The sequence below is a fragment of the Scomber scombrus genome, chromosome 16 (genome assembly GCF_963691925.1).
Source record: "Scomber scombrus chromosome 16, fScoSco1.1, whole genome shotgun sequence".
NCBI lineage: Eukaryota > Metazoa > Chordata > Actinopteri > Scombriformes > Scombridae > Scomber > Scomber scombrus.
The window spans coordinates 10,769,838-10,789,011 of record NC_084985.1 but is presented as its reverse complement, the minus strand read 5'-3'; the positions used below and the strand labels follow the sequence as shown (position 1 = coordinate 10,789,011).

At 36.5% G+C, this 19,174-nt stretch overlaps 2 protein-coding genes across 2 annotated transcripts in view; one reads left to right on the top strand and one right to left on the bottom strand.

Moving 5' to 3' along the window:
- Positions 1 to 2,368: 2,368 nt before the first annotated feature.
- LOC133996537 (transcription and mRNA export factor ENY2-2-like) lies at positions 2,369 to 4,795 on the bottom strand. Its single transcript, XM_062436122.1, has 5 exons — positions 4,737 to 4,795; positions 4,544 to 4,614; positions 4,366 to 4,436; positions 4,191 to 4,265; positions 2,369 to 2,626 (listed from the first exon to the last, which is right to left on the bottom strand). Exons 2-5 carry the CDS (start codon positions 4,609 to 4,611, stop codon positions 2,550 to 2,552), a joined length of 291 nt encoding a protein of 96 aa, XP_062292106.1. The 5' UTR covers positions 4,612 to 4,614; positions 4,737 to 4,795; the 3' UTR covers positions 2,369 to 2,549.
- Positions 4,796 to 5,081: 286 nt separating this feature from the next.
- Positions 5,082 to 19,174, top strand: part of nudcd1 (NudC domain containing 1) — a 37,669-nt gene continuing 23,576 nt past the window's right edge. Inside the window, exons 1-5 of the mRNA XM_062435970.1 lie at positions 5,082 to 5,268; positions 6,917 to 7,071; positions 9,029 to 9,214; positions 12,865 to 13,048; positions 15,407 to 15,595. Of these exons, the coding sequence (XP_062291954.1) occupies positions 5,154 to 5,268; positions 6,917 to 7,071; positions 9,029 to 9,214; positions 12,865 to 13,048; positions 15,407 to 15,595 (829 nt within the window). The 5' untranslated portion in view covers positions 5,082 to 5,153. The remainder of the gene's footprint in view (positions 5,269 to 6,916; positions 7,072 to 9,028; positions 9,215 to 12,864; positions 13,049 to 15,406; positions 15,596 to 19,174) is intronic.

The following is a 19,174-nucleotide window of genomic DNA, read 5'->3' as shown; positions in this document are numbered from 1 at the left end:
TCTATGACAACAACAGCAGAGCTATACTGCTCTTTACATTGACAAGATAATGGCTGTCATTCTTTCTTGTAACTACTTTTTTTGTTCAAGAGAACTTTGTTTTCAAGAGAACATGTAGGATTAGATGATGATGATAAAGATATGACCTTGGCCCTAGAAAGTAACTTTTTTCTTTTGTTGTTGTGTAAGTTATTCACTCAACACTTTTTTGTCGGTGTTGCTTTTTGATATCATTAGAAGAGAAAAAACGATACATTCATTGACCAAAATTACAGTTAAATTTTGTTTAAAAAAACAAAAAAACGTTTACTTGGCCACACACAGTAAAGCTTGTTGTGGTTGCTGTAGTTCAGACTCAAGCTGAAAAATAAGTAAAAGGAGTTAAAATAACTTGTAATGCATTTGTGGTCAAACACTCAGATGACTCAATACTGTGCAGCACTCTGTCAGATTGGCCACAAGAGATGAGATATATCAGCAAAAGAAAATGAACAATCATCACAAGACCAACAGCCTGACAACTCAAGATCAAATCTGAGGAAGTTAAAGTGCTTATTTAAAACCACATCATAATTATTACACTGAGCTGTAATAGTTAAACCACAATAATCGTGGTCAGAGACTCAAATTGTGAAGGAATTATAAAGACTGTGAAATGATTCTGGTTGAAAAGACAGGACATAAACTGTGGTTTAAAGTCAGGGTGGAGCTGAACCCTAAAACAGTATCTGGAAAAGCACAAATAGTGTGTTTTAATGAACATTTATTTTGTAAAAAAAAAAAAAGGACATAACAACAGTGTGCAGGTCAGGACCTGGTTACATCACTGCCTCAGTCTCTGTCCCCTGCTTCGCTTTGCTGTCTGTCTCTGTGTCAGCGATGTATGAATAGCTGCAGTCTCTGTGTCTGTAAAAGCTGAACTTTGGTTGAGTGGTCAGTGCAGTTGTCTGTGATCTTAGAGACTGGGGTTTGAGACCTGGTGAGGAATCCTTCTTTGCAGAATAGTTTACTGAAGAACACATCTTTAATACTTCAACAACCTAAAATTAGAGCTGTAATAAAAACAAAACCAGGACACCTTGTTCCATTTCTATTCGAATACAATGAACTATACAAGCTCTTTGCACATTCCTGGTTTAAAGTATGAAAGTAGTCCATTGTTTACCTTAAACCTCTTCAGTATCAAACAACCAGGTGATCCAGTATAATGACCAGCAGCCACAATTAATCCTATGATAACAGTAACGTTAACAATAACATAGTATGAAAGATTAATTGATTGATGAAAATGACACTAATCCTCAAAGCTGTGTAAAAAGAGAATGCTATTTTAGCTTATTTTTCAAGTTTCATAATGTTGCTTAAATTAGTAGGGAAAGTGAAGATGAGTGATTAGTGGTGAGGGCAGTGTAGGAAATGTTCTGCTGAACATGTGATCAGATTGTCTTTTCTGTTACTGGCATTCAGACTGGGTTTCTGCATGAAAGTGTTCTGGTGTGTAGGCAAAATGAGACATTGAGTGCTACCATAAAGTACAGAACAAAAAACACACAGAGATTTAGTGTATGTAGACTCTCAAATACACTTGTGGCCCACACACGCAAGCTGTCACATAACCCACGCACCAAACCATGAACCCCCATCACTGTCCGTGCTATTTAAAGACTTCAAAACAATCCGACAGATTCTTTTCACAAAGTCTGAAGTCATGCAAAAAAAAAAGTAACAAGGAAAAATATGTTGTCTATCAAGTTCAGGCAGAGATGAGACATGAGCGAAAGGGCATCAGAGCATCTAGCTCAACTTCCTCTGAACCATATTATAGAAATTTCCACTCACAACTCCTCAAAGGGCAAATTGCACAACTGCAGCGGCAGCATGACACCAGGTCTGAAAAGACCACAGCAATGAAATGACTTACTTAAGAGTACACATTTTGAAGGTAAAAAACTACAATTAAAATGTAAAAACATAAAATGATATGCATTAGAATTACCAGCACTTCCCTTCTCTTGGAAAATGCAAAATATAAAAAAACAAACTCACAATGTCTCACCTAGGACAATAATACCATTATTAAGAATTCCCTAATAGTATTTGCAGTGTTTATTAGAATAAATCTTCCTTATTACGTTAAATAAAATTTACAGAAAAGCTGCACAATAGACTTTTGTACAGTAAAACAACAACATTTCTGTCATACCTACTGTCTAGTCTTATTTTTAGCCCTAGTTAATCACCATGCTGTCTGAAGAAAAAAAAGAGCAAAACAAGTATGTGCTGTTATGAAATGTTTGCATTTCTGATCTGAGAAGCATCAATCAAACAAGTATTAAGCAATAAAAAACGTCAGGACCCCAAATGACCAAAATAGGCATGACTTTATTTTTTTTCCAAAACTGTTGCATAACAAACTAAAATCAATATGAAAACACACAATACAAAATGAAAATAACACTTCAGCATTTCTTACAATGAGAACATACATCAGCTTGGATTTTAATTGTGGATCTACAGAGAGTAAAAAAATGTCTAGACAATCGTCTGATTCACAAGGTTGCATGTTGAGCAAGAAAAGCTCTGATTCTCTGGAGGAGCTCTTTCTTCACACTGTCTGGTACGAGGGCTGCAGAGGAGAGAAAAATAAATGTAAAAAAGAGAAAATATTGAATGTAAGAGCACAGACTGACCAGTAAAACAGAAAATACACAACATATGTAAAACTTGGTTCACATTTTGTTCACACTTTTTGTTATGCTGTTCAGGATTTAATTATATTGTATGATGAGTCTATTTTCCTTTTCCATTATTGTTTAGCATCATTTGTGTAATTGTACAATTTAATTTAATCTACTTTTTTAGTGATGTACAGCACTGTGCTACATTTTATATTGCAAATAAACCTTTATAGAGGCTAAACTGTCATCTCTCTTGTTGCTCTCCAGTTGAGAAACTAGTTGTAGTTTTTCTATTATTTTGTGCACATTAAATTACTTTAAATTTAGAAAAATATTAGAACCTGTCTCATAGTATCACCTATAATATGTATGAGATTGTTTCAGCTCTTCATTAAAGCTATTTGATATTTACAATGGCTGTATTATTAAATGTAAGCATGTGATTTGAGACACACTGCAAGACTGTGTTTCTTGTGGCTGTACCATCAAATGGTATCAAGTATATTTTATTATGTGTGTTCATATAATCAATTTATTGTTTGTTTTTTTAAAGCAAATCTGCAAAGAACTTTCAGCTTTTAGCTTCACAAATGTGATGATTTAATGCTTTTCTTTATCATATTTACATGACAGTAAACTGAGTTTTGGACTGTTGTTTGGACAAAATAAGACATTTAAAGATGCTATATGTAAGAATATAGTCATGCTTGTCTTCCCACCAGACACGCAGCATTGTGTTTCAGAGGACAAAAATCAAGAAAATAACCAAATCAGTCAAATCTGAGTAGGTCAACAAAATAGGGTTTTTAGTCGTGGTGCTACTGCAGTAATTACGGTAGTCTACAGGCACCTGTTTGGATTTGACTGGGCTGCCATAATTACTGGAGCAACAGTGCAACTTAAAATGCTCCTGGTAGGGTAGGATGCTGTGTGGAGGACAGAACAAAACCACGTCGGAGCTGGAAAATGGTGCACATGCACCCGGTGGGATCCTGCATTAATGGTTACTTTCTCACCTTAATAAACAATTAATTTTCATTATAAATTAGTCAGCTGATTATTTTCTTGATTAACTATGTTATCATTAGTCTATGAAATTTAAAAAAGCTTGTTTTGTCCGACCAACAGCCAAAAATCTGAAGATATTAAATCTGCCCTGTAATGTTTGTGACTGTTTTAAGTTGTGTGTATGATGATTGTTTTGTGATGTGAATGAACCGTCTTATTGTGTTCCTTGATCTCAATTAGATTTCCTGAATAATAAAGCTTAATAATGAAAAAAATGTTTCCCCTAAATTCAGCATCCTCAGACACTTTGGAATCTTCACTAGAATATGAATAAATATAGTTTTGACAGTGTAGGATGTAGAGATTAAATGAGACACTTTTTTCCCTTCATCTTCATGTTTTAACACCCTGCCTGAATAGCTCAACCACTCTTCTACTTAACATAGTCATTTCTGCTGTACTTTCACCCTCTGCTGTTGTGTTTGCATATGGACATTTGTATACCTCTGCCTTTTGGTGTGACTTCTGTGACCAGGTCCTCCACTGTGACGTGCTCCAGGCCCTTTTCTCTGATCACATCTGCACACACAAGAGTTAAGTTACTTTTACAGATCTTGTCTTTTCACAGGACTAAATTACACACACACAAACACAAACACAAACAAAAACAAAAGAATACCTTTGCAGTGTGCTTTCAGCTGATCCTTCCATCCACACTCCACCAGCTTTGCCCTGAGCAACTCTTTCAACCTGCAGCCACACATTAAGTTGACATTACATTAGTGTCTTCTTACCACGCCAGAGCTGTCTCTTAACCACTGCTGAGCGAATCACTGCAGAGGAAAAGGCTTGCTTACCGCTCCCGCTCCCCCATTTCTATCAGCTTCTGGTTTATTGCAGCCCTCATTTGGGAGTCTTTGCTCATGATCTGCCACAAATCAAATTACAAAAACAACAGCAGGGTCACTTTGCATGCGATTATTTTGAAGGGGAATATACAAAAAAAAGAAGAAGAATGGTTTATTGAGCTTGCTATCAGGTAGTCTGTACCTTTGTCGAGATGGATCAGCTGGAAAACACACAGTCCCTTTACATATCCGTACCGTGTAAAACATTACAGGATTAATGGTTCCGCTTGGCAGCCTGTAGTTTCCCTACAACTAAACCAACCATACATAATTACCCAAAATGTGGTCTAAAAACACCAAAAATCTTATATGAACACATATTATCTGTAAATGCTAAATAATTAAATAAATACGAAGCGTTTCTTAATAGAAAATACAATAAGAACACCATTTCCCATGAGCATTCGCGGCTCGTCATGTCCGCTGTACAAATGTCTCCGACTAAACAGGAAACGTGTGTCTTGTGTTGTTGAGTTGCTCATCATCATCTTTTTCTTCTTGCTGCACAGGCTGTCACTTACTTCTGAATAAAGACAGCCGTAGTTATAAAAGGAAAGACATGGCTTCGTCCAACTATTCCTTGAAGGTCAACAGAGAGCTGTTGGACCCCAACTTCGAGAGTTACCGATTATCTCTGGACGCCATACCGACGTATAACGTAGAGCTGGATGCTGGTGAGAGAAACTATTAGTTAGCTTCAGTCTGCTAACACCTACCACTCCATTTAAGACACACATTTATTTATTTACTGTCATATTTGTCTGAAATTTGCATCTCATTTGATGCTACTTTATATTTCCACTCCACTACATTTCAGAGGGAAATATTGTACCTTTTACTCCACTACATTTATCTGACAGCTTTAGATACTTTTCAGATGAAGATTTGACACAATGGATAATATAGGACGCTTTTAAAATACAACACATTGTTAAAGATGAAACCAGTGGTTTTTGACGTCTTACAAAAAGCAGTGTGTAGTCAGGTCACATTTCAGATGTCTATGAGTTGTTAACAGCTCCACAAAATAGTGATTTTTCCCTCTAAACTTCTCACGTGGTTTCATTCAATACATTTTCAAATGAGCGAATATTTCACCAAAAATCAAAGATTAGAGAAAAAGTCCAAAAACTGAACACATATTTCTGTATCAGAACATTTTTCTTCTTTCCTCTTTCCCATTAAATTAAGATTTACCTACTGACCCTTAGAAGGGCCCGACCCCTAGGTTGGGAACCACTGGACTAAACTAGCTAACTGTATATAAAGTAGTATAAACTAGCTCCACCTCCAGCAGCTACAACAGTAACATGCTGCTCTAACGCAGATGCTTCAGTATTCATAATCTAATGATGTCATATATAATAATATATCAGTCAGAGGGATGAAACCACTACTTTTACTGTAATACTTTAACTACATCAAGCTCATAATACTTATGTACTTTTACTGTAATACCTAAACTACATTAAGCTCATAATACTTACATACATAATACTGTACTTTTACTTAAGTAGGATTTTTTTTATAATGGAGTGGTTTTACTTAAGTAAAGGATTTGAGTACTTGTTGTACTACTGTCAATTAGGAATTTAATTGTCCACAATGTGGTCACATGACTTTACCTTCACCACACAGCATTAAAAACAACACAGGATAATTGATGAGAACAGGTCAACAAACAAGATGTATTTGAAACACATAAACTCTTTAAAATACTAACAAAACAGACGTGGATGCAAAAATGTGTGAAAGAGGCTTGAAGAAGCTCATCAGGTGCTCAAATGAACATTGTCATATTGTTTTTTTTCTTTTTTTGTCATAATCATTTCTCTTCATACTGACCATTAAAAGACCCCTTTATAATTCAGTTGTCTCTTACAATGTAAGTGATGGGAGACAAAATCCACATTCCTTCTTCCGTGCAAAATTTAGCCTAACTTTGGAGCCTCATTTAGCCACCTTCCTGAGCATTGTTTTATGGATGTTTTAGGTCGTTTAATTTCATACAGGTATGATACCAGTATCTTAATTCTAGCTTTAAAACTGAGCCCACTACAGCCTCTGAAAGACAGTAACGTTGGCTGAGGCCGCAGACACCTCTGCGGTGCTCTGAGGGTTAAGACGGACTTGGGAAAATTGTGAATCTATCCTTTAATTGCATTTAACAGGAATGACTTGCTCTACACATTTTTGGTGGCTCTTAGTTGTCTTATAACAATATTAGTAATGATGCCTCCCTGAGAGTTAGGAAGTGCTTTACATCAAACACAAAACATTCATGTATTATTCTAACATTTTGCTTTTTCATCTTTACTGCAGCTGTGGAGGAAGTTAAGCTGAAGGATACTCAGTACACCCTGGAACACATGCGAGCATTTGGCATGTACAATTACCTGCACTTAGATCCTTGGTATGAAGACAGCGTATTGTTTGTGGACTGCAAAGGGCGAGTTCTCAGCCTCGCCGTCACTCTGGTAATCTTTTAAATCCTTGTGGGTTTTTCTTTTTTGAAAATATGTTGTAGGAATGTTGGGGCCAGTTTCACACTGACAGGTGGACTTATTTCCATTTATCATGAGTTAGTTGTTAACACCAATATCTGTGAGGCAAATTCCTGTATATTTGTTGTTTCTGCCCGTTAAGTCCAAGTTTGATGTTGTGTAATGTATGTAGCTCACCAGTAGGGGGTGACCAAATACTTACTAATACATGTGTAATAGCAGAATCAGCCCACAATGCATTTCTGGCAGGTGAGAGAAAATTGCACTTGAAAAAATTCCACTATATTAACATTTCAAAGGCTACACTGTGGCTCATAATAAATTCTCTAAATTGCAGTTTTTCTTGCATAAGATGCTCAGCTGGAGACTGTCAGGGAGTCTCAGTATGAAGGGAAGAAGACAGCTTTTTATTTCATCTTTTGTCCTTGGTGTGATTCAGAGAAGATAAAGTTTGGATTAGCTTCAGTTTGTCATTGGATAATCACAGGACCGATTACATAATTGATTCATGGTCCTGATCCAGGTTTGTTACCCAACACTAAGATGTTGAGATGAGGAGCAAAATCTGAAAAATGACCTTTGAAGCCAAGACTTCTTTTATGTCTAAGACTTCACTGACCATGATTAGAGATAATTGTGGCACGTCTAAACTGGGCTGAATGATTATCATCACACTGTAATCCTGGGAGACAGTATTTCTGGCTTTCAGTGGCATTATTAGATGAATCTTTATGGAGACATGTTGCCGAAATTCTAATTACAATCATCACATGATAATTATCATCACTCGCAAGCCTTTTGTGCACATTTGAAGGGAAGTGTCGCTCGGCACATTGTACATAGTCAGTTCACACTTTGTTCTGGGCATTAACGGCACAGATGCTGGAGAAAATGATCTCAAAGGTGCATCGTACATTAGGTAGCCATATAATACACAGTGTCACGCTCCATGGCAACCACAGGGCAGCTGCTGCATAGTCCTTTGAAACACTGTTACTTCACGCAATGAGTAATTGATGCTCATGAGGTGACATATCTGTCTATTACTAATAAGGCTCGGTGAGTCGTGCATCACATGTGAAGCGCTGTCACATGGGCGCCCACATAATGGTTGGTAACTTACAGCTTGTTTTCTGTTGTTCAGGTTTTGTGTTAGAGGTATCTTCCTGTGGCCTTTTGGCTATCAGAACATAATGGGAATTATGTTTTACTCTGGGTTTTATGTATCATCATCATCAATGATGTTTATTGCAGTATTTTCTTATGGGATTAGAGTGACTCATTTGATATAAAAGCAGTGACCTTTTTCTTATTCTTTAGCTCAAAGACCTCTCTAATTAAGTGTCTCTTTGGGTCTTTGTGAGTCATAACTAATTAAATAATATTATTTTATGGTTTGGTTGAACTTTGGTTGAACGTTTAAAAGCAATAAGACATTTTTCTACAAAATTTAAAATTTCCCTCAGTTGTATTATACCATCAAATGAAATTCTCCACCATTAGAGTTGAAAGGATAAGCTGATTAATTGATTTACAGGAAATTAATCAGCAACTATTCTCATCACCTCCTCAAGCAAATCAAATTTCAAATGTGTAGATTTTCAGCTTTTCTTTGTCATGACAGTAAATTGAATTTCGGAATTACAAAACAACACATTTTAAGATGTCACTCTGGGAGATTGTAATGGCATTTTTTTCTTCTTTTTTCACAGTTTGTTTGATTACACCAACATGATTAAGCGGTTAATCAAGAGAATAATCAGCAGTCTAATTTATGATGAAAGTAATTGTTAGTTTTATCCCTACCCAGTTAACTCCCTGCAGATATGAATAAATTAAACAAAGCTTGGATTTTTGTAGAAACAACTACATTAATATTTTTCTGTTTTTTGAATTCTGACTTGAGAGTTTTATTGTGTCGTGAATCCAGGACACCGCCCTGGGGAAGCCGAGAGAGGTTTACCGCATAACCGCCGACTCCAGCGAGTGTGAGGATCGTCTTTGTGCCTCCCTCAGCCTCACCTCAGCGACCTGGGCAGCGCTCTCTGACGGCACTGGCAGACTTTACCTCCTCCGCACCGGCAAGAGAGGAGACAGCTCCCATACGAAGTGGGAAGTAAGTACAGCAACTGAATTCACTGCTTTAAGTAATACACAAATACACATGCTTTATAAAGTGTGTCTGTTCTGATGTAATCCAGCAGCCAATGTGAAAATGAAGGGCACAAACTTATTCATGACCTCTGTTGGTGTCTCACCAGAAGTGCAACAACACTGATTGAACTCACCCTATTGAACACAGATCTGTTGCACAGCTGCCATCCCTTGTAGAGTATCTCCATGAATAAAATGTGTCTATAATTGACTATCACAGTCAACTATTATCACTATTTTACTATGGAGGTACATAAACAGAGATCAAGTGGAAACGTACTTTATGTTGAAGAAGTGTCACCATGGACCGTACTCTAGTAAAAACTGTGCTTCTTTATCATCTGCTTTTTTGGCTTGACATCATCGCTGGTTGGACATTTCTTGTAGTGCAAGTTTAAAGCCCATTTCTCCACTTTTGTTGTTCCTTCTGTTTGAACGTCACTGTGCAGAATGATGTATGTACAACATTTTGAAACTTGGATGCTGTTTGACGGATCAAACTTAACACTGCATCTGTTTTTGGAAGCATGAATCTAATTTACACAATAAGCAAAGACACTGAAGAGAAAACTTTACCAGATGTGAAGAGATATTTTATGTCTTTACATCCTTCTCCTCATCGCACTTTGATTGAAAAAGTATTTTCTAACAATTAAAAGTAGGAAGGAGTCATTTTTTTAGTATTTTTAATGAGGGTTTTTTTGTGTGGAAAAAAAACATCCAAGCAGATGATTCTTATCTGTCCTAAACATGTCAAGAGAGGATCTTTAAAGTTATATCAAGTTTGGGGGAGACTGGAGATGTTTTGAATGTCTGGAAAGTGAGTCGGTCTAAAGTTAGATAACTTAGAAACGTGTGATATATTCATGAGTCTGCCACTGTCAAAGCCCCACACGATCATTAGTTAAAAAAAGCTTGTTAATTACGACTGTGTCATATTAGTTTGGCTCTTTCAGCAGACATTTTGGCAGGTCTTAGGCAATGTTTGATCACTGTATCATGTCTAAAAATCTTAAATGGCTGGTAAGATAGTTACCCTTCTATGATACTGAAGATGAAGTAGCAGATGCAGTATTGCTGTATTTAAAGTCACATTTTGTTGGTAAATGTGGATTTTTAAAGTCAAAATGTAACTTAAATGACTAGTTATGAAGTGATCCATCACCAGTCATTGTCGTGGGAAATTGTTTTTTTTTTTCAATGGAGTTCAGTGCACTTAAAGTTACTTACTTCCCTGCTGAGAGGTAGCTTCAATGTAGCTGTACTCTTGGAGCAATTGCTTCGCATACCATGCTTTTCGGTGTAGCGCTGCCCGGCAAATGCTCTCCCTCTGTCCTGGGACCTCCCACCCACAAAGCTGGTGCTGAAGCCAAAGCGACTGGCATCTCAACCTGGTCGAGTTTAAATAATTTTTTGAGCGCTAACGATAACTTAAAATGGCCCCATTCAACAGCAGATTATCCAAAGTGAATCCCAGTTGTCTACAATGAAAGTTGTAAATCGTAAAACTACCCGGTGTAAAAATATAATGATGTATCTGGGAGGGGTCATGCTAGTAACTGTTTTACGCCATTCAGCCATCATTTTAGGCCCACCAAAAAATCCTAAACACAGAAATGGTGAAAAACTGTTGAGACTTAACATTTCAATGCTACATAGTTCAGTCTTTTTACATTTTCAGCAATTACTTTCTAACATGTGTAATGTGCTTATAAGGAAATCTCTGATGTTCCTTTACACAGACTTTAAAGAATTGTATGTACAGTATATTTGAAGGTTGAAAGATCGGACAGTCTTGAAATGCAGAGAGTGTATAATCTTTGCATTATGAACTGTCCTGTTAATCAACACAAAAACTAGTCAAAATATGTTTGAGCAGTTATTCAAATTCTAAGTTTTGCAAGCAGTTTCTGTGTTTAAAAGGCTTAGCCAGGATTTGGAAATTGGCTGTAGTAGAGAGGGATGAAGGCGGACAGTTGGGATTGGCTACAAATGAGAGTTTGCTCTCTCAACAAGCACACTTGAAGCAATTCAAAAAGCGAAGTTCAAGTGTTGAATTTGTAATGAAGATTTAAGCCCTTGAGTCGGTAACTTCCAATGTTCTGATTTTAAGTTTCATCACTCAGGGATCCCAGCCAAGCCACAAAGCGTGTGAGTTGTAAAGATACTGGTAATCAAACAGACTCATCAACCAGATTTATGTGTGCAGTCACATTAAAGTCAGGCTTCTCTGCATCACATCATCCTTTTCAACCTGTAACTGTAGGCATTGGTTTAGAAAAACTAGCTTGAATTTATTGATGGAATAAAGATGAATATCTTTTTTTTCTAAAGCACAGTGTAGCCATTTAAGGTCATTTGGGAACTTTTGAGACTAACAGTTAATGCAGTGGCCTTCATTGAAGCATCTTTTTACAGCTACATTAGCTGGCACATAGCCCTTAACCTTTATGACCATTAACCTTTTTATCATTTCAAACCATTAAAAAGATAACGCAAGAATAAATCCTGTTTTTTTTCTTAGATGTTTAAAGGGCTATTCTATTGTTACCTTTAAATGCAGCTACACCTCCACCTTAACTCTTCATAAGTTTTACATTTGAAAGGTTATGTGCTTCTGTCAGAAATGTGGCAAGAATTGCCACAGTCGAATGAAACTAAACTTTTAGAAAATCAAATAAAAAATTAACACATTTTAGTAATAACTAAATCTCATTCCTACTGATCAGAGAGTAATACTATAGTGATCACCACAGATTGATGAAATAAAACAAAATAGGTTGAGAGGAATGGACCACCTAAATAAGTTAAACCGAGAGGGTTAAAGGGAGTTTGTCTCAGTTCATCTGCAGAGTTTGTTACCAATTAATATTCTATAAAATCTTTTGAGTTGATTAAATGTATTATTTGAAAACATATAGGAAAAGCTCCCATATACTGTCTCGCTTACAGCTGTATATTTATTAGCCCACAATGCTTTTGTCTGTCTGACCTTCATCTGGTAGATGGGCAGCATTATAACATTTTCACATACTGTGTATATATACATCGAGGCTGCCTCATTCATCCAGTCAGAGGACCACATACATCAGTCTGACCACTGAGAACCTTGAACCAATCCAAAGCAAACTGTTTGCATCACCATCCAGATTAGTCAGTGAAAAGGAAGCAAATGAGAGACAAAGACAAGCAATACAACATTGTCATGCTATATAAACATTATATTATCGCAACAATCATTTTACCTCAAACTGTTCAAAGGTCAAAAATAGAAAATGGCATCAAGTAAATTGAGAGCAAGAGTGTAAGTATGTGGTAAATCATACATTTTTCAAGGTGTGTATTAAGGACAAATCTGCAAATTTGTCAAAAATATTTACAGTAATATCCATATAATTTACATAGTATAAAAGTATTACAAAAGACTAGATATAAAAAGAAGGACAAAAGGAGCGTTATTCATGAGTTGGATGACCTTTCATTGATATCAGATGGTGGTAAATAAGCAAATCTGACATTCCTTTCATATAAAACATTCAGGATTTTAACTAACAGAAAAACATATTTTTTCCACTGTCCTGTTAAAATGATCTACTGTCTCTGTGTCCTCAGCCTCTGTTCACTGAAGATATGGAAGGGCCTTTCACCATCCTGCACAGCATCTCGCATGTCCAGGCTGGAGTCCACAACATGGAGGTGCTGCTGCTCCGCATCGAGAAAGACCCAGAGGAAACCAAAGGAAGTGGATACTCTGTGTCTCTCCAGTGGATCACAGTCGCCAACACCACAGGACAAGGTGGGTGGTTGTGCACTGACCCGTTGTAATTATGGTAATTGAGCATGAAGCGGGACACACATTTTTACGTCTGAATTAGGATCTACATTTCAAGCTTGTTGTGTCATTTTCATGTGTAATTTACAGTAGTCACACCTATCCAATGACAGAAATCCTTGTTAATTAAACCATAGGAGGAAGTTAGTCATAGTCAGCCGTTAATAGAGTTTGATTATCACGCCCCAGATGAGATTAGGGCACAAACATTGGAAACAGGCATTTTTCATTAAAGTTCTTGGCACTTGCTGTGAAAGAAAGATACCCTGACTAATGATTCAAAGATTGGATGGACAAGAAAAAAAACAGAAGCAGCCTTTGGAGAGCCTTTTTCCTCATCTAGTAGGATTTAAAGATGTGACTGTTTGATATCTGCTCGCTGTAGCTTAATATTTTGTTGTTTTGTGTCTTAATGTTTGGCTAAATCTACATTTTGTTAATGCTAATCAGCTCCTGTATGCCTGGTCCTCACTTCTAATATTTATTTAGATGGCTCCTTTGTCACTCAATAGAAGTTGAAGGGAATCTTAGTCTTTAAAATGATTTTTTTTTCATAAAATATTCTTCAATGCAGAATAAAACTCCTAATACAAGGATTCTTAAAATACAATTTCATACTTGCAAACGCAAACAATTAAATTCTTTAAATCTGTGATCCTATCAAGAGATTATGTTATGTTTTCTTTGTTGTGCTTGTACACCTGAAAATGTGTCCAAACCTTGTAAAATCACTGCGGGTTTGACAACCCTCTCTGAGTCAGTTGAGCAGCTGTTGCTTTGTGCCTCTGTGATGACATTAAAAGAGTCTGGTGCCTTTTGTGTCCCGCTTTCTTAGAGCATCTCCGGGAAATCAAGAGATATGTCATTCAGTATCTAAAACACAGAGGATGCAGTGTTGTATAATTTTTAGATTACACAATTACTTAGATAACTGCTCTCTTTTTTTTTTAAATTTCTCTGTCTCAAGCATTCTCTACATGTGGCCGATGGCTGAAAAACAACTCATGTCGAACTGAACTGATTAGTTCATTAGTAAATGAACAGAAAATGAGTTGATGGTAATTTTGATTATTGGTTAATCATTTCAATACATTTCAGTAAAATAATTAGGTACAAATAAATATTTTCTGATTCTTAATTTTCTGATTATTAAATGATAGGTTCACAATTCTTTAAAGTCTATCTTAAAACAGTCTGGTGTCCATATGAACATTGAAAGAGGTTTTCTTAGCTGTAGTCATTCCTCCTGTTCATACATGTCTATTAAAAGATCCACTTCAAATATGCTTTTAATGTAAGTGATGGAGGCCATCCACACTGTCTGCACCGCCATTTAAAAGTTTAGCTGAAGCCTATATGACGCTTCAGCAGAGTGAGTCATATCAAGTGGATATCTGGAACATTAGTTAGTCTTTTTAGCATCAAATTCCCTTTTAGTGTTTCCCTGTTGAGCTGCGATGAAAGTATGGTAACAGGGGAAGAGGGATCTTGGCACTAAAAAGACTTATGTTGAAAGATATATACTTGATTTCTACTCATTTGGATCACTGAAGCTTCATATTAGCTTCAGTTAAACTTTTAAATACATTTTTTGTGGATTTTGTTATTGTAAATGAATTATGAAGGGACCTTGTAATGATCAGTATGTACAGGATGAATGATAACTGCAGGTAAACCTGGTTTGATGTTCATTTGGGCACCTGACTGTTATTTTAAGACAGATTTCATCATTTGACACATTTTTAGACACAAATATGAATTAAAAATGATTGATTGATTAATCAGTAATAAAACAGTTAGTAGTTGCAGCTGAATGTAATGTAAAAGCACTGATTTTACTATAGTAAACTCTGCCATGTTTAACTCTTTTTCTATACATTTCTGTTCAAACTCTAAAGCTAAAGGACGAAGTGGTTTACAGATAGTAGTCAAATAAACAATAAGTACAAACAACAATATATGTAAATAATTTAATTTTGGTAAAGCAATGACAAAACAAAAATTGGACACATCCATCTGACATTCACATTAGGTTGCAGGCCATGTACATTTTGTTCAAAGAGTTACTAGCTGATGGAATAAAAGTCCTCGTATACCTGTTAGTTCTCCTCTGGGGAGGTAAAACCTCAGCCGTGATGAAAGCGGCTCACTGGAGCTCACCGTTTAAAGACTGGTGGAGTAAAATAACCTGAGCTTTCTGCATTGCTCTGACCTGAGACATGTTGATGTTGTTGTAGTTCTTATTGTTCACTGTCAGAGCTTATTTGAAGACAAAGATTACTTTAAATCTGTAACGCCTCGCCCTTTGGTTTCCACATGCAGGCCAGGAGAAGAAGTATGAGGTGAAGAAGAGGAGGGTCCTGAGGGGGAAGTCTGTGCCTCATTACGCAGCGGTGGAGCCACAGGGGAAAGGGCTGATGGTGGCCTCAGAGAAACCGTTTGTCTTCACGCATGTAGATGGCCGACCTGTTGAACGTCCTAACCCAGAACCCATGGAGGTGGAGAAGACAGGTGGGTCAAAGGTTTTATAAAGAAACGCACCAGCCTACTGCTAGAAAATGATCATTGTGATTTGGGATTTCTCTACATCATATTCTACTGACATATGTGACCTGTGAATGTAGCTCTCCAAAAAACACACTGTTGTTGTGTTTCACAGAATGTCAAACGACTCTTATATTAGATATTTTGATCTCAGTGCAGTAAATGAAGGATGTGGAGAAGAAACTGTTTCTTGCGGGCTAAGTGAATTTCAAAATGCAACACTTTTTTTTTTTTACATTTTCAGGAAAATGATGTTGCTGTTGCCTATTTACATATACAGCAGACATACAGTAATATTATTCTTTTTAAGTCAAACATCTCACTTTTAAATTTAATCCAGCGTTCACTTTGCTTTTAGCTTTATTTTGGTCTCCACCATCTCCTGATAATAATATCAGGAGATGGTAACCTGACATGACTTAATTCTGTAAAAAGTCATGATCTCACATTTTGATACAGTTTTACTCATTCATGAGACTTTAAAAAACATTAGAAGGGGTTCCAGCCTGGTTTGGCATTGATCATATTTACAGTGATAAAGTGGGATTTTCTTCTTGTTAAGATCACAGTCTGAAACCGGCAAGCCTGTCTGTAAAACTGTTGAAGCAAAGTGAAATGCAAACATCATCTGGGCTCTGAGCTACAGTCCTGCCTTCCTCCATGAGAGACATGATGTCACTACAGCGTTCACTTTTTGGCATCTCCATGACAAGGCTATTTCCGGTTGAGAGTCATCATGCAGTCACAGCTGCTTCTTTTCAATCATGGAACAGTCACTTCTTTTGCTCATTTCCTTGAAGAGTTCAAGGTTGAAGGCCCAAACTGACTAGCTGGGCTGTAGCCATAGAAACACCACACTGTCACTAGCAGAATATTCTCAACCAGCTGGCGTTTCTGTCAGATCTGCTAATCTATATCTATACGGTTTATATATACCCTGCAGTATAATTCTTCCCTTACAGTACTAGTGGTTGGTCAAAGTGTGTGTTTAGTTTAGTCAGTGGAATACTATTATTCATTAATATTTATTTTCAATTAGATTAAAGGATACATTTTGTTTAAAAATGTCAGAAATGATCATAAAATCCTTTCACAAGTCACCTAAGCATTGTGAAATCTACAGATTGGTTGTTTGAACAACACTCAAAAACCCAAAAGGTGTGAAAAGCTGCACATTCTCACATTTTAGATACTGAAACCCAAAATATTTGGTATGTGTTAAATGAAAGTTGTTGGTTATTAAAATTGACAATAATGTATTTCTAATACATTTAAAGGGGATGTATCAATGTACATTTTTAGCCCATCTTTTAATTCTGGGGCTCTACTGGAATATCTTTGCATGTTTAATAGTTCAAAAAAGGATCTTAATTATGTTACACTGGCTGTTGTAGCTCCTGTCTCTTTAAGGCGCCCCTCCTGATGAGCCCATTCTGTTCTGATCGGTTAGCTTACAGAAGAAGTATGCCCCTCTGCAGATTTCTGATGGTTCCAGAGGCTATGTAAACAGACAATAGTAGGATTTCACTTCTTTACTGGAAATGGAAACTTATCAAACACATTGTACATGTTTGAGCCCGAATCGTATCCGAAAAAACAACTTGCGAAACAACCTTAGCAATAAAAGCTGTTTATAGGCATGTGTGAAGGAACTGATGTGGGTTTAATGGGGAAGTAGAAATGACTTTGCAAATGGAGAGCTTACAGAAAGCTGAAGCTGTGGCTTTTTACTTTTAGGTAGAATTCTTACTTGCATTTATTTCATGTTTTGGAACTTGGCCATGTTTAGCATCCAACATGATCACAGTATACAAATGAAAGTAAACAGAAAAAAACAAAGTACAAAGGCTCGGAACAGGTGGTGAAACCTGTTGTATCTACTAAGTTTAATATATATATATATATATATATATATATATACACAAAAAGTGCTCTCATCACCAGAACTTTTCTTAAATTCACAGAGCACTCAGTATGTGAAGTGGTCCAAACCTTCATACCCGTTTCTTTCGAATCCATTTCTCTTCTTTTTTCTACTTTCGGTAAACAGCTTCCATCTTTTGTATCTTCCATCCAATATACAAAAGTGTGTGTTTGTGTTTGTGTGATGATTGTGCAGAAGCAGAAAAATGGCATCTTTTTAGCCCATGCTTTTATCAGTGCTCTGCCTTTCTCCTTTCGAAGAGGAAGAAGTGGATTAGATGTCAAGAGAGCAGGCATCTTCAAAGAGGCTTGTAAGTGATGAGGAGAGGAAATGCGGATGGTGCAGGAGAGATGGGGGTGACCTAAGGCAGTGTTGATGGAGGGTAGGTGTAGATATGAGTACAGTATATCAGAAATATAGAAAAATGTAACCGAGTGATTATGTAAACAAATGTACAAAATAATGATTGGAAAAGTCTGAAATAACATTTTGATCATCACAGGAAACCAGAAACACATGTAAACATACATCAATGCCAAAAGTAATCAAGTGACTGTGGAACATTCATGTACTGAAGGTGGATGGCTTTGAAATTTTCCATTTTCTGTGAAGGGTCGGTGATATTTTTCTCTTCATCAGTTTGACCACTAGATATGTTAAAAAAGAGGAGAGTGAGAGAGAGGAAGATTGGGAATGAAAGATGAAATGAAAGATTTGGCAGCTCACCTGTCGTTTCCTCATTATTTTCTTTGTTGATTCATTCGACAACAAAAGGTGATAATGAACATGTTTCAGTTCCTCACATCCCTGCCAGATATCGAGCTGACCTGTCGGTTTGGAACATCATAATTGAACCAATTTTGGGCTTAAGCTTTGCCAGTAATTAGAGAGATGCACAGTATATGGCGGCTTTGGCACAGAGTTTTCTCTATACGAGCGTTGTATATTTACAAAGTTGGCACAGAGTTGTTTGTATTTGAGTCAGATGACTCAGCTAATCTCCCCCTTCTGTTGTATTTAAATATCCTCCACAGTTCTTTTTTGTGTCTTTTTAGCACATTTATCTGAAACACAAGCCTGCAACATGCATGTCTAATATGGCTTTATTTACAATTGTCTGTATTTGACTCAATTAAGGATCATGAACACAGTTATGACATTTTAAGGTCAGTGTGCTCTGTGTTATGTCTATGAAAGTGAAAAACCCCTTTGTCTTAAGTAATCTCTCCACATTTGTAAGTATTAACATAAAACCAAAAAGTAATTGTCAGTGGTATTAAATTCCTTTACTTCAGTAAAACTACTGATCCAACACTTTACAAATACTCCATTACACGTAAAGGTATTATCAGCTGAATATATTAGTAACATTTAGAAAAGTAACTAGTAACTGTAGCTGTCAGGTAAATGAGTTAAAAGAGAAATACAATTTTTCCCTCTGAAAGGTGGCGTTGAAGTATAAAGCAACGTAAAATGGAAATACTCAAGTAAATTACAAACACCTCAAATTAAATGTACTTTTTTTCCCATCAAACTTTTCATTAGACGTGTCATTAGACTTGTTAAGCAGTGTCTACTGGTACTGAGGAAGTGAAGATAATCTCTCAGTTTAAGGATGTCTT

What these genes read in the sequence shown, in the direction of transcription:
- LOC133996537 (XM_062436122.1), bottom strand. Translation starts at nt 4,611, where the DNA reads ATGAGCAAAGACTCCCAAATGAGGGCTGCAATAAACCAGAAGCTGATA. An exon ending in GAAATGGGGGAGCGGGAGCG is followed by an intron (nt 4,437 to 4,543) that starts GTAAGCAAGCCT and finishes GTGTGGCTGCAG; the next exon opens with GTTGAAAGAGTTGCTCAGGG. An exon ending in AGTCACACCAAAAGGCAGAG is followed by an intron (nt 2,627 to 4,190) that starts GTATACAAATGT and finishes TCTCCTCTGCAG; the next exon opens with CCCTCGTACCAGACAGTGTG.